General features: G+C 66.2%; 5 protein-coding genes across 5 annotated transcripts; 4 read left to right on the forward strand and 1 right to left on the reverse strand.

The window, feature by feature from the left end:
- Positions 1-63: 63 nt before the first annotated feature.
- JCM10292_001336 (RNA-binding protein) lies at positions 64-2,306 on the forward strand (the record flags this gene model as incomplete). Its single annotated transcript, XM_076650476.1, has 4 exons — positions 64-1,412; positions 1,483-1,550; positions 1,616-1,720; positions 1,792-2,306. The coding sequence occupies 4 exons, from the start codon at positions 64-66 to the stop codon at positions 2,304-2,306; spliced, it is 2,037 nt and encodes a 678-aa protein (XP_076503961.1).
- Positions 2,307-4,243: 1,937 nt separating this feature from the next.
- Positions 4,244-5,665, forward strand: JCM10292_001337 (zinc finger CCCH domain-containing RNA-binding protein; the record flags this gene model as incomplete). The annotated part of the gene is made up of 7 exons (XM_076650477.1): positions 4,244-4,248; positions 4,318-4,355; positions 4,540-4,573; positions 4,650-5,038; positions 5,177-5,282; positions 5,350-5,427; positions 5,539-5,665. 7 exons carry the CDS (start codon positions 4,244-4,246, stop codon positions 5,663-5,665), a joined length of 777 nt encoding a protein of 258 aa, XP_076503962.1.
- A 325-nt stretch (positions 5,666-5,990) lies between these two features.
- Positions 5,991-8,735, forward strand: JCM10292_001338 (uncharacterized protein; the record flags this gene model as incomplete). Its single annotated transcript, XM_076650478.1, has 8 exons — positions 5,991-6,860; positions 6,960-7,113; positions 7,198-7,407; positions 7,553-7,717; positions 7,878-7,972; positions 8,046-8,146; positions 8,213-8,468; positions 8,574-8,735. 8 exons carry the CDS (start codon positions 5,991-5,993, stop codon positions 8,733-8,735), a joined length of 2,013 nt encoding a protein of 670 aa, XP_076503963.1.
- Positions 8,736-8,972: 237 nt separating this feature from the next.
- JCM10292_001339 (F-box protein) lies at positions 8,973-10,628 on the forward strand (the record flags this gene model as incomplete). Its single annotated transcript, XM_076650479.1, has 1 exon — positions 8,973-10,628. The coding sequence occupies one exon, from the start codon at positions 8,973-8,975 to the stop codon at positions 10,626-10,628; it is 1,656 nt and encodes a 551-aa protein (XP_076503964.1).
- Positions 10,629-10,739: 111 nt separating this feature from the next.
- Positions 10,740-12,003, reverse strand: JCM10292_001340 (uncharacterized protein; the record flags this gene model as incomplete). Its single annotated transcript, XM_076650480.1, has 4 exons — positions 10,740-11,084; positions 11,232-11,412; positions 11,478-11,573; positions 11,711-12,003. 4 exons carry the CDS (start codon positions 12,001-12,003, stop codon positions 10,740-10,742), a joined length of 915 nt encoding a protein of 304 aa, XP_076503965.1.
- Between the last annotated feature and the right edge of the window lie 389 nt (positions 12,004-12,392).

Genomic DNA, 12,392 nt, shown 5'->3' on the forward strand with positions numbered 1-12,392 from the left:
GCGCTGATAAGCGTCATCTGAATACCTGCCGGACCCAGCCGAGCCCGTCCCGAGCGATACGCGATGTCCATCGACCACCAGCAAGAAGGCGTCGACCAGCTCATGCCGGACGACGAGCTCGGCGACGAGCTGTTCGAGGCAGTCAAAGCTAGCGACGTACCGGCTGTCGTCAGCTGGCTCAAGGAGTTCGAGCGCCGCGGCCGGCTGTCGAGCATCAACGATGTCGGTGCGCCCGATCTCAGCTTCGTGGGCTTTGCACTCGCGGGCACTGCAGCTGAGCATCTTCCCGTAGACGGCATCACGGGCATCTCGCCGTTCGTCGCTGCCGCCGCGAAAGAAGCGTCGCCTGTCTCGTTCCTCCTCGTCCGCCTTCTCGCCGCCAAGGGCGCCGCACTTCCCTCGGCCACGTCGCCTTCGCGCTGGCTCGAGATGGTGCAGCCGTGGGCGATCGAGCTCATCGAGGGCGAGAAGCAAGCTCACGAGGCGGCCGAGATCGAGCAACTCTTCAAGATGCGCGACTCGGAGGTTGCGGCGTGGTGCAAGGCGCGCTTCGGTCCCGAGATCGCGCCTGCTCCGCTCGTGCGCGATATCGAGCCGCTTCACATCGGCTTCGACCGCCTGCGTGTCGCTTCGCCCGCCTTTGTCGGACCTTTCACTCGCAGCACGAGTGCCATCTCCCGCCCGATCGAGCTCGTCCTGCCGCCGCGTTCGGTCAGGTTCTCGCCCATCGTCGAGCACCAGACGGTTAAGAGCGAGGAGGAGCAAGACCAAGTCTTCGAGGACCAGCCGCCGTCTCTCGGCTTCGTCGACCTCACCCTCTCGCGCACGCCGTCGCCGCTCCTTCAGATCAAAGAGGAGGACAAGAACGTCATTGACCTGACCGAATTGGGCGAAGACGATGATGTGAAGCAGGAGGTCGTGCGCTTCAACGCCTCGGCGGTCCGCGCGCACCTGCGCATTGCGAACCTCCCGTCGTCTTGCACCGACAGCGAGCTTCGCGACGTCTTCTCGGCGCTGCCGGGCTTCGTGGACGCCTCGATCGAGAAGACTCGCAAGGGCGAAGTCTTTGGCTTCGTATCGCTCTCGTCCTTCGCGGCGGCGCAGCACGCATTCGCCGTCATGCACGAGCGCTACCTTCGCTCGGAGCATGCGCTCGACCCGAGTCTCGAGCCGCTCCAGCTGCGCGTGTACAGCGCCGACGGCCAAGCGCTCGACCCGGACGTCGGCCCGATCGAGATTGTCAAGCAGCCCTACCACCTTCCGGCTGCGCAGCTTCGCCGCCGCCTGTACCTTGGCGCCCTCAGGACCGACATCACCGGCGAGGAGATCCTCAACCTCGTCCACACGGTGGCTGGAGTGCCCGTCGAAGTCCGCGTACTCAAGGTCGCGCGCGACGAGTCGCATGCATTCGCGTGAGCGTCCTTCCGCTGGCGCTTCCGTCGATATGACGATCGTCGTGCTCACGTCGGCGCACGTCCGCAGGATCCTCCAGTTCCCCGACTCGGTCACGGCGACGCATGCGCAGACGACCCTGCACGGCACGCCCTTCGGTACGCTCAGCGCATCGCCAGCATGTTACGTCGCCCAGACTGACAGCTGCTTCCGCGCTTCGCAGACGGCCACCTCGTCAACCTGCACCCGGTCAACGAGCTGCGCCACAACTGGACCAAGTTCTCGCTCCAGATCCACGGCGTGCCGCCGAACTGGACCTACCGCGTCGGTGCGCTTTCCGACGCTCTCTCTCCCAACCCTCCGGCACCCGTCTCACTCTCCGTACTTACTCGCACGCAGTCTCGGACGCCCTCGTCACGACCATCTGCCGCTTCGCAGGCCTCGTCGCGCGCCCCAAGCCGCCGCGCTACGACGAGCTCAAAGTGAAAGTCGAGTTCTGGTACGCGTCCGAAGCCGTGTGGGCCGCGCGCGAGCTTGACGGCAAGCTCCTCGCCGAGGGGCACCCGATCCGCGCCGTGCTCGACAGCCCGCAGCTGCAGCGCAAGGCGCTCGGACCACAGCACGCGCACGACGAGGGGAGCGCGAGCGAACGCTCGCCGTCGCTGTCGGGCCCGCCGCGCTCGACCGCGTCGTCGTCGCCCGCCGCGACGACGACGCACCGCTCGCGCGAAGGGTCGCGCGACGTCGAGATGCGCGACGTCGACGTCGACGTCGCTGTCGCGCCGCCCGTCGTCGTCAAGCCGCTGGGCGCGCTGTCGTCGAGCACGTCGGGCGCGGTGACGGCGCGGTCGGGGAGCCGCGGCGCGAGCGACGGCGTGTGGAGGGGGGCGAGGAAGATGCATGGGGTGGTGTGAGCGGGAGCGGGAGGAGGAGAGGGGGAGGGGGCAGAGAGGCAAGGGCTTGGAGGAAGGTTCGGCGTGCTTGGTTCCGACGTTGGCTTGAGTAGGGAGACGGCGCGCACGAAGGCTTGTTCCCTAGTTTCTCTTGCTTGGCCGCGTTTGTGCACGTGTCCTTTCTTGCGCTTCTTGATTGCCCACCGATTTTACTCTGACCGGTCGGCGCTGTGTCAACCTGTCGATAGCAGCTTGGAGACCCTTGCAGTCAAGCTTTCGACGATGTCAAGTCACTCTGCGCAGTAGTCTGGTTTGTGTGGGATTTCGCAAGAACCCGCGACGGGGGCCGACAAAGAGGGAGCCGGAGGCTTCGCGCTCTGCGAGTGCGCATTCGTCAGTCGCCAGTCAATGCAGGGTCTGCCGAAAAGCACAGAAAACGAAGGCGAATGCAAGACGCACAAGTGACCTTGATGAGCAAAAAGACGAGGACCCAAAGGACCGCCACAGCCGCGAGGAGCGCGAGCGTCCAGCACGTCGTCCCCCTGCTCTTTCCCCTCGCGTCCTTCAGCCGCGCCTGCTGCGCGCCCATCCCCTGCTCGTTCTTCTCGAGCTGCTCCTTCGCGCGCTCGAGCACGTCGCGGTCCCTTGCAAGACGGTCGCCAAACTCGCTCGCCGAGCTCTTCAACGCGCCCGAGAGCGACGTGAGCGAGCTGAGGAGCGAGGCCTGCACGGCGTGGTGCTGCGACACGAGGTCGCTCGCCGCTTCTCCTCCTCCTCCTCCGGCGGCGGCGGCGGGGGCCAAGTCGGAGGGGAGGAGGGCCTCTCTCGCGCGCCGGGCGCGCTCGGCTTCGTCTTCGGCGCGCTCCTCGCGCGCCTTGCCCTTGTTGCGCTTGGCGGCGAGGTACGCTGGCACGTCGCCCTCTCCACCGGCGGCGGCGGCGGGTTTTCTCCGCGCGCGCTGCCGAATCCCCCCTGCCGGGGCGAGCGACTCGAGTGGGGTACCACCGCCGCTGCGCCGCGACGGGGAAGACGGGACGGAGGGCGTGGGCGCGCGGCTCGACGCGGCGGAGGCGGAGGGGGACGAGGGCCGGTCGGCGGGAGGGTCTGCGACGGCGGGACGATGCGGCTTCTTTCCCTTTGCGTCCACTGGTGCGTCATGCTCGTGGCCCTCTGTCAGAGCGAGAGGGTCTGCGTGTGAAGATGGGGGAAAGGCATAGGGCGTGATGTCGGGGAGGCGTTTGAGGAAGGCGATGTCGAGCGGGTCGGGCGTGGCGGGTGCCGCGTCCTGTGCGTGCGGCTCGACGTCAGTCGTGTCGTCGAGTGAGAATAGAGCACGCGAAGAAGGGGCACCGGGAGGGAAGGAGAAGAAGGGCGGGGCGCGGAAGCGAGGTGGGCGAGGCGGAGCTCTGCGCGCGAGAGGCGGGCGTCGAGGTCCTGGGGCGAGTCGCGCGGGAGGGTGCTGTTGCGGGTGTGCGTGTCAGTGGGTGTTGGGTGCTCCCTCGGAGGAGAGGCGGACCTGGACGAGGCGTGCGGCGGGGGAGGGGCTGCGGCGAGGAGCGGGTCGAGGAGGGCGCGGGCGTGCTTGGCGGTCTGTTGGCGGGTAGTTAGTGCAGCTCTCTCGAGATGCAGGCTCGTGGAAGACTCGCTGCGTCGATGCGGGTGCGGGTGACGGGGTCGTCGAGTGGGGCGGGGGCGGCGAGGGCGGCGTCGACGAGGCGGACGAGAGCGCAGAGGGTGACGTGGTCTGTGCGAGAGAGTCCCGTGGCCATGGCTGCTCCTGGCCCTCTCTGCCTCGAGCGGCGTGCTGACGTGAGCCGACGACAGAAGTGCGGCCGTGGCTGCTTCCGCTCGACGCACCTTGGACTCGCCCGCTGTTGCCGCACAGTCGAGTAAGAGTGAGACAGAGGCGCTGTTGTATTACGCAGGTACACCCACACACACCCACACTCACACTCACCATGGCGTGCGTCCCTCTCTCTATCCCTCCTCGTCCTCGTCCTCGTCGTGCTCACCTCGCTGCACTCGCACACAGCCACTACGGCGGAGGAGCATCCCACCTGGCTGCCATCTGTGAGTAGTACTCTCTGCTGGCACCCACTGCCTCACTCGCCACCGTCGCTGCGAAGCCACCGCTCCACCGCCTTCGACCGTGATCACCCTCGAATCCACTCCACCTCGCGCTCTGGCGAGGGCTGACAGCGTGCCAAGTGCACCCGAAGAGCCCTACTGACCGAGTGCACCCACCCCCGCGCAGATGGCTCCGAGCAGGACAAGGTCAACTGCAGCTTGTGCGTCCTCGCCCTCCCCTCGCCCGCCTACCCTCCTACGAGCTGACCCTGCGCATGCCTCTTTCCCACCCAACAGCTACCTCAAGATCGGCGCGTGCCGGCACGGCGAGCGCTGCTCGCGCAAGCACATCAAGCCCCAGTACAGCCAGACCCTCGTCCTCCTCAACGCCTACCAGAACCCGGCCTACATCACCGGGTCCACCAGCAACCCGCACCTCCGCCCCAAGGACGCCCCGCCCCTCGACCCCAACCCGAGCTCGAAAATGTCGGAGCAGGAGACCCAGGAGTACTTTGACAAGTTCTACGAGGACGTCTACTGCGAGCTCGTCAAGTTTGGCAACCTGCTCGAGATGCACGTGTGCGACAACGTCGGCGACCACCTGATCGGCAACGTCTATGCGCGCTTCGAGTGGGAGGACCAGGCGCAGCGCGCCGTAGACGACCTCAACAAGCGGTGGTATGCCGGTCCGTCCCTTTCCCCTTTGCTCTCTCTCTCTCTCTTTCTCTTTCTTTCGCACTCCTCGCACTGTCGGCCTGGAGAGCGCAAGGGTTTGATGAGATCTGTCGACTAGCGCTGACGCGCCCTGCCTTTCCCCGACCCAGGCCGCCCGCTGTACGCCGAGCTGTCGCCCGTGACCGACTTCCGCGAGGCGTGCTGCCGCCAGAACGACATGGGCCAGTGCGACCGCGGCGGGTTCTGCAACTTCCAGTTGCGTCCGCCCCTCCCGGAGAGACTGGTGGTGCGGGGGCTGACGTCCCCTTTTTGTACTCGGCAGCCACCTCCGCTACCCGACGCCGTCGCTGCTGAAGGAGCTCCGGCGCGAACAGCGCGTCGAGCGCCGCCTCAACCCCGAGTGCGTCTTCGTCGTCCCCTCCCCTCCCTTCTCCCTCTCCCTTTCCGCACCCTCTGACTCGGACCCGCGCTCGAGCTCATCACTGACCCGCCTGTCTCGTGCACGTGACAGTCCCCGCGACGAGGAGCGCAAGAAGGAGCTCGAGATGTTTGGCGCGGAGTTTATGGGCGCGGGAGCGGGTGCACCAGGAGGAGGAGGAGGGGGGAGGGACCGCAGCCCGCCGCCGAGGAGGTACTGAGCGCACCTGCGGGGCGGCAGTGCTAGGTTGTAATAGGGAGAAAGTGTGCTTGTACCGTGCGGAGCGGAGGCGAGAGAGGGAGAGAGAGGGCGTGAGCTCTCTGTGCTCGACCGAGTGAGACGATATGGGAGGTGTTGGCTTTCTCACTCTGCTTTTCGCTCGAACTAGCTTGTCCTTGTCTGGTCCTGCAGTACCACCACATTCACGTCCTGACGCTGCACCGCGGACTTGAGGCGGACTTTGCTCTCCCCACATCGCTTGCGTCGTCTGCGATCACTTTCGCGTCCGCTGTCGTCCCGTCTCGTCATTTCGCTCAGACGTCGCCATGCCGCACGACAGTGCCACACAGACGCTCCTCGGCGACCTCGAGGCGCCGCTCGCGTCCATGACCGGTTCTGCGCGCTCGCCGTCTCGCCGTCGGGCCAAGGACGGCGGCGGACACCCTGCGCACCACTTCCACCCGCAGACCGTGTCGAGGGTCGTGACGCGCGCAATCGCCCTCACGCTCGAGCTGCTCCCGATCCAGGTCGACCTCGCCGAGCTCACGTCGCCGACGTCGAGCATCCTCACGCAGGACGTCGTCGAGGCGTACGGCGCGCTCGCAGGCGACTTCCACCCGTGCCTCCCGTTTGCGCTCCTCCAGGCGCGGCGCTACTTTGCCCGCCAGCAGCGCCTCAACCCGTCGGACAGCGACGAGAACGCCGGGCGCAAGCTCGCGTGCGAGGCGCTCGCGCGCAAGCTCGTCGCGCGCACGCCCATGCACGACCAGTACGCGCTCCTCAGTCGCCGCTTCTCGGTCGTCGAGCCCGACGGCGACGAGTCGCTCCCGCTCTCGGCGCTCGAGAGCGCCGTCGACCAGCACGCGACCTTCTTCCTCTCGAGCAACGAGGCGCAGCGCTGCGTCTTTGCCCTCTGGAAGGGCCTCCTCGTGCAGGACCTCCGGGGGGACAACGGCGGCGCCAACGTCGAGTACCGGCTGTACAAGGTCGGCGCCGACGAGCAGGGGTTCCTCGCCCACTTTGACCCGGGCCGGATCGCCGTCCCGCGGTACCAATTCTTCTTCCGCATCGTCCTCTGGGTCCTCTTCCTCGCGTGCTACACCATCGCCATCCAGACCCCCGAGCGCGGCTTCGGGCCCGAAGACGGCATCCTCTACGTCCAGTTGCTCGGGTACCTCCTCGAGGACGTCGTCAAGGTGCGCCTCTCAACACTTCTCCTCTCACCCTGTCCCGACGCGGGCCTCCGTGAGAGGCTGCAGTCGTGTTGACGCAAAGGGGACCCCGGCGCCCTGCAGATCTACAAGATTGGCTGGTGGGCGACCATCTCGTTCTGGCAGATCGTCAACTTTTCCATCTACTCGCTCTCGGCCGTCGCATTCGTGTACCGCTGCCTCGACCTGTCGACGCACGACCCGGAGAAACAGGACCGCTTCCGCCTTCTCGCCTTCCGTGCGTGTTTGCCCGCCGCCTCGTGCTGCTCCTCGCCCTCCACAGAGCGCTGATCCGCGCTCGATCGCTGCGAACGCTGCACAGAATGGCTCTCGACAGCCGCGCCGCTCATCTGGGCCAAGATGCTCACGACCTTTGACCTCTTTCACTTTTTCGGCGTCCTCCAGATTGTCGTCTTTCGCATGCTCAAAGAGTCGGCCGTCTTTTGCGTCCTCCTCGCCGTCCTCGCTGTCGGGTTCGGGCAGGCGCTCACGGGACTGGATGTCGCTGACGAGAAGCGCGACTCGACCAAAGGTGCGTGTTATCGCGTGTCCTGACTCCCGCCCTCTTACGTCTCAGATGCTGCCGTTACACCTCGCCCTACCGTCCCTTCTCGCACTCGAGCGTCGCCAACCCCATCGCAGCCCCTGACTGAGCGCCTTCGTTCCCCGGCACACAGCCGTGGTCAACTCGCTCCTGCAAGCGCTCCTCGGCAGCCCCAATTTCGACTACTACGACGACCCCGCCGGCTCGTACCCGTTCGGACTCGTGCTCTACTACTTTTGGTCGGTCGCGACCATCGTAATCCTGCTCAACGTGCTCGTCGCCCTCTTCTCGTCGTCGTGTGCGTGCTCGAGTTTTGCTCTGACGCGAGGCCGGGGAGAGGAGCTGACTCGAGGTATCCTCGTCCTGCGACGACAGACCAAGAATGCGTCGGTGCGCTTTGCTTCTGGCCCTCCTGATCACTGTGTGGCGCAGACTGACGAAGATTTGTCCCAATGCAGACGAGTCCGAGCCGACGTTTTTGTCCTTCTTTGCGGGCAAGACCGTCTCGTCCATCCGCGCGCCCGACTCGTATCCGTACCCGGCCCCGTTCAACGTGCGTCCAGATGTGCTGTCTCTGGAGATGCGATCGTCTCCATCAGACGCTGACAACGTTGCGCTCGCCGCAGTTAATCGAGCTCGTCATCATCCCACTCGAATGGGTCGTGAGTAAGGAGACGTACGCGCGGATCAACCGCGTCCTCATGTCGACCCTCTTCTTCCTCCCGCTGTGCGTCGCTCTCGCATTCCTCATTCATTGAGATTGCTCCGCTGACGCTTGACGCATCGTTGACAGCTGCGCCATCTCACTGTTCGAGACGCGCATCTCGCCTCTCCGCGCGTCCGACCTGCAGGACCTCCTCACCGAGCCGGACGAGTTCCAGTCGCCCGAAGAGGACCCCGAGCCGTACCGCCCCTCGTCGGGCGAGGCCGACGACGACCGCCACCCGGGCGAGCGCGAGGGGATGCAGATCTCGCGCGTCAAGTTTGCGGACCTCAAGAAGCGGCTGCCGAGCTTGGAGCGGAGCGTAGAGGGCGAGATCCTGCACCAGGTGCGTCCGCGCGGATCTGGCTTGCCCCCTCGTTCCCGCCCGAGCTGGTGGAAGGATCGCGCGCGCTGACTGGGTGGGCTGAAATGCTTGTTTGCGCACGCACAGGTCCTCGCGCTCAAAGCCGAGCTCGTGACCCTCCGCGCCGAGCTCGCCGAGCTCAAGTCGGAGCGCGACAAGGCCGACAAACTCGAGGCCAAGGCCGAGGAGGTCAAGGAGGAGGCCGAGGAGCAGAAGGTGCAGGATGGGGAAGGGGCGCCGCTCGGTTGAGGTGAAGTCGAGTGCGGCGAGGGAGGAAAGTCGGGAGGGTGAGAGGGAGAGGGGACGGGGGTCGTTGACCTGGACTAGCCGTGTACTACAACGTTCCAATTGGTTCGTTACACCCTACACGACGCTGTAAGAGTCGCTCTGCAGCCCAGAAAAGCGGCCAACAGAAAGACGCTCATCAGCTCGTCTGCAGCTTCCGCGCTTCCGCTTGAGCTTGTTCCTCTCGCCGACTTGCCGCGAATGACGGCGTCGGCACTCGAGGCCCTTCCGCCCGAGCTCTTGACGCACCTGCTGTCATTCCTCGACCTCGCCGAGCTCCTCTCGCTCTCGGCGACCTCGCACCCCCTGCACCATGTCGTCGCCGCCTCTTACCTCGCCCACTTCGCTCGCGCATCGCTAGGCTATGCCCCGCGCACGCTAAAGCACCTCTCGTTCCACGCGCGCGCGCCCTGGCCCGTCCGCGCACAGTGGGCCGCCCGCGTCGCACAGCGCTGGGACGCCTGGGACGCCCGCGGCGGCGTCGTCAGCGCGTGGAGGGAAAAGTGCCTCCCTGTCGTGCGCCTGTGGGAGCCCGCACGGGGCGTCGGGGCCGTGCTCGCGGCGCGCGGGCGAGAGGTCGAGATGTGGCTCACGAGGCAGGATGGGACCGTCGAGCCTGTCCCGGTCGTCATTGCCTATCCCTGGGCGCAGCGGACTCGCAGAGGCGGCGAAGCAAGGGGCGCACACGACGACGTGACGGCGCTCGCGGCGACGCAGACTCCGGGCGAGGTGCTCGTCTCGCGTGTGTCGGGCCAGGTGCAGCGCCTCGCCGTCGTGCAGCACGCCTCTGCGAGGGACGGCATGCCCGTCGTCCTCGAGGAGAGGGCACGGTACACCTGTGGAACCGAGGCTGGCGGCGCGCAGACGACCGTACAGGCGCTTCATGCGCAGGGAAACGTCCTTGTCTCGGCTGCGACCTCGCGGCTGCGCGCAGCGGCAGCCGCGGCACCGACAGCGGTAGCATCTGCACCAGGCGCGGGCGCCGTCGGGCGTGTTACCTCGCTTGCACAGTCGCTCTCGTCGCGTGCGGCTCCGAAGCGTCACTTTGTTTCCCTCCACTCGCTCTCGTCGCCGTGGGAATCGCCAGTCGTCCTCCCTTTCGCACACAAGCCCTGGAGCGTGCACCTCTCGCCCTCGGCGCGCTGGCTCGCCGTCGGCCACAGCGGCACCACGCCACTCTCGCTCTTCCACCTCGACTCGACCGGCGCACCCGCATCAAGCGGCGACGCACAGGTCCTCGCGCGCACCAAGCGCAACACGTCCGTGTACGGCCTCGCCAGCCCGAGCCCGAGCTGCTCGCTTCTCAATGCCGAGCAGACGCTCCTCGCCGCGTTCTACGACTCGACGACGCGCGTGTACGACCTGCGCGTGCCCGGCCCCTCATCGGCCGTGGCCTCCGCGTGGAGCGACGGCGACGAGGAGCGGCCGCAGAACGAGGTCATGCGCCTGGTCGACCCGTGGTCAGACGACCCGTGCTACTCGGTCGCAATGGGTGGTGCGGCGGGCGCGTACGTCGCGGTCGGGACTGCGCGCAACGCTGCCGTGCGGCTCTTTGACGTGCGCTACGCGTCCAGCGCCATCGGGCAGCAGGGCGGAAAGGGCAAGGGACAGGTGGCGGGGAGGAGAGGCGGGATCACGGCTTTCGCGCCGGGCAGGGACCGCTCACCCGTCTATGGCCTCGAGATCGAGGGCAGCCGCGTGTGGGGCGTCACCGACAGACGCGGGTTCGTGCTCGACTTTGACGCGTTCCGCCCGCGCGGCGGGAGGGCCGGCATCGGCGAGAAGGTCGCGTTTGTCGGGCACGGAGAGGGGGAGGGAGGGGTGCTGAGGTGGATGGGCGAAGAGGACAAGCGATAAACCTAGACGGCACGTACCGCCGGAAATCTCATAGACGACTCAGTCCCTTCTTGCACAGCACATGGTCTCGAGAGCGAGAAGCGGAAGGACTTGCAAGCTTGCAAGCCTCAGCTACGGCTTGTCATCCTCCCCCGATACAACGCCCGCCTCTGCTGCCGGAGCTCGTATTTTCTCAGCACTCTGCTCCACAGAATCCTCTCCGGCCCTCCCCCTCACCCACTCTTTGTACTCGTCCACGCCCCACTCGTCTCTCCCGCTCCTCACGCCGTCCCTTACCCGCGCGACAAACGCCCGCTCGTCGTCATCGCGCACGCACCAGCACCAGTAGTCGTCGAACGAGCGCACGAGCGCAGGCGAGTCGAGGTACGGCCCGCCGAGCGCGAGCGTCGAGGGCGCGCGCGACTGGAGCGCGAGGAGGAAGAGGAGGAACGAGGGCGGGTGCTGCGTGAGGCCGAACTGCGGGCGCGCGGGCAGCGAGCTGGGGTCAACCGATTTGCTCCTATCGAGTGTCTTGGCTAGGACCGTCCGTAGCCGCAGGGTACGGTTACGCCCATTCCACCCGCGCAAACGAAGGAGCAAACAGTGCTGGGAAGACCAGCTCACCTCACCCAAAAACTTGAGTATCCTCGTGACGCGCAAGAAGTTGTGCCAATTGCGCTCGAGGTTGCGGAAGCGCTGACGGTAGTTCTCCTGCGCTGGGGCAGGCACGGCGTCTGCAAGGGCGAGCTCGCCTGTCGAGGGGGAGACGAGGCGGAGACCGTAGAAGGCGAGAAGAATGCGGTAGCTGCGGTCAGAGAGTGAGTGTCGGTGGGGACCAGGAAGCGCGGAGCAGGAGGGGCGGAGACGCACGACTCGAGCAGGCGTGCCATGGCGGCTGGATCTGACTTGATGGCCTCTATCTCGTGCAGCTGGAGCGGCTGTGCCGACCAGTTGACGCCTTGTTCGCTGGTTGTGAGAGGCAGCGCCACGTCAAAGGCGATTCGTAGGGCGGGTGAGACGCAGTGGACAGCAAGCGGAAGTCAGTTTCGACTATGTACCAGCTCGTCTCGTGCCGCAGTGAAGCCGTAAGGCGTCCAGCTCACCGAATCGGGAACAGCCACTGCACAAAGTCGTGCCTGTCCTCAAGCTCGTCCCAATTTCCCTTGAGCTCGCGCTGCAGCTCCTCGCACCGACTCCTCCTGGGTCTCGCCGCGCCCTCGTTCCTGTAGAAGCGCAGGTTCGCATCCGCCGCGGGGTCGTCGCGCTGTCCGGGGTAGTGCAGGAGAAAGGAGAGGATGTCGCGCGGGAGGGACGAGGGGATGCGGCGGCGGGCGAGTTGCGACGAGAGCGGCTCGCTGTCGCGTGGTGCGCCGCTTGACGACGAGGAAATGGACATGCTGGAGGCCCGTGCTACAGGTATTCTCGGTGCTGCGAATGCGCTAGCGCTGCGCAGGAGGCGCAGGAACGGCGAAGGGGTCGAGCGAGACGTCGTGTTGGCGATGACGAGTGGGAGAGAGTCGAGGAGCCTGGAGTGCAGCACTGAAGCGCCTGTAGCGTTCTCAAGGCAGATTCAACCGCACAGCGTAGCTCTGTGGAGCTTTACGTGAGAGCGAGACGAGGGACAGAGCGAAAGAGTCATGCACCGCCTCGTCGACGAGGACAACGGCCCGCATGCTCGTCTTTCATGGCACTTTGAGCCCTCTGCAAGGGACGGAGCAGCATACATCTCGACCGAAGCTCAAAGACGCCGCCTAGTCAGGATTCAGCACGAAGTGACAACAATGC

This window comes from Rhodotorula paludigena (assembly GCF_050403205.1).
Source record: "Rhodotorula paludigena JCM10292 DNA, Rt_paludigena_JCM10292v1_ctg36, whole genome shotgun sequence".
In the NCBI taxonomy this organism is placed as follows: Eukaryota; Fungi; Basidiomycota; class Microbotryomycetes; order Sporidiobolales; family Sporidiobolaceae; genus Rhodotorula; species Rhodotorula paludigena.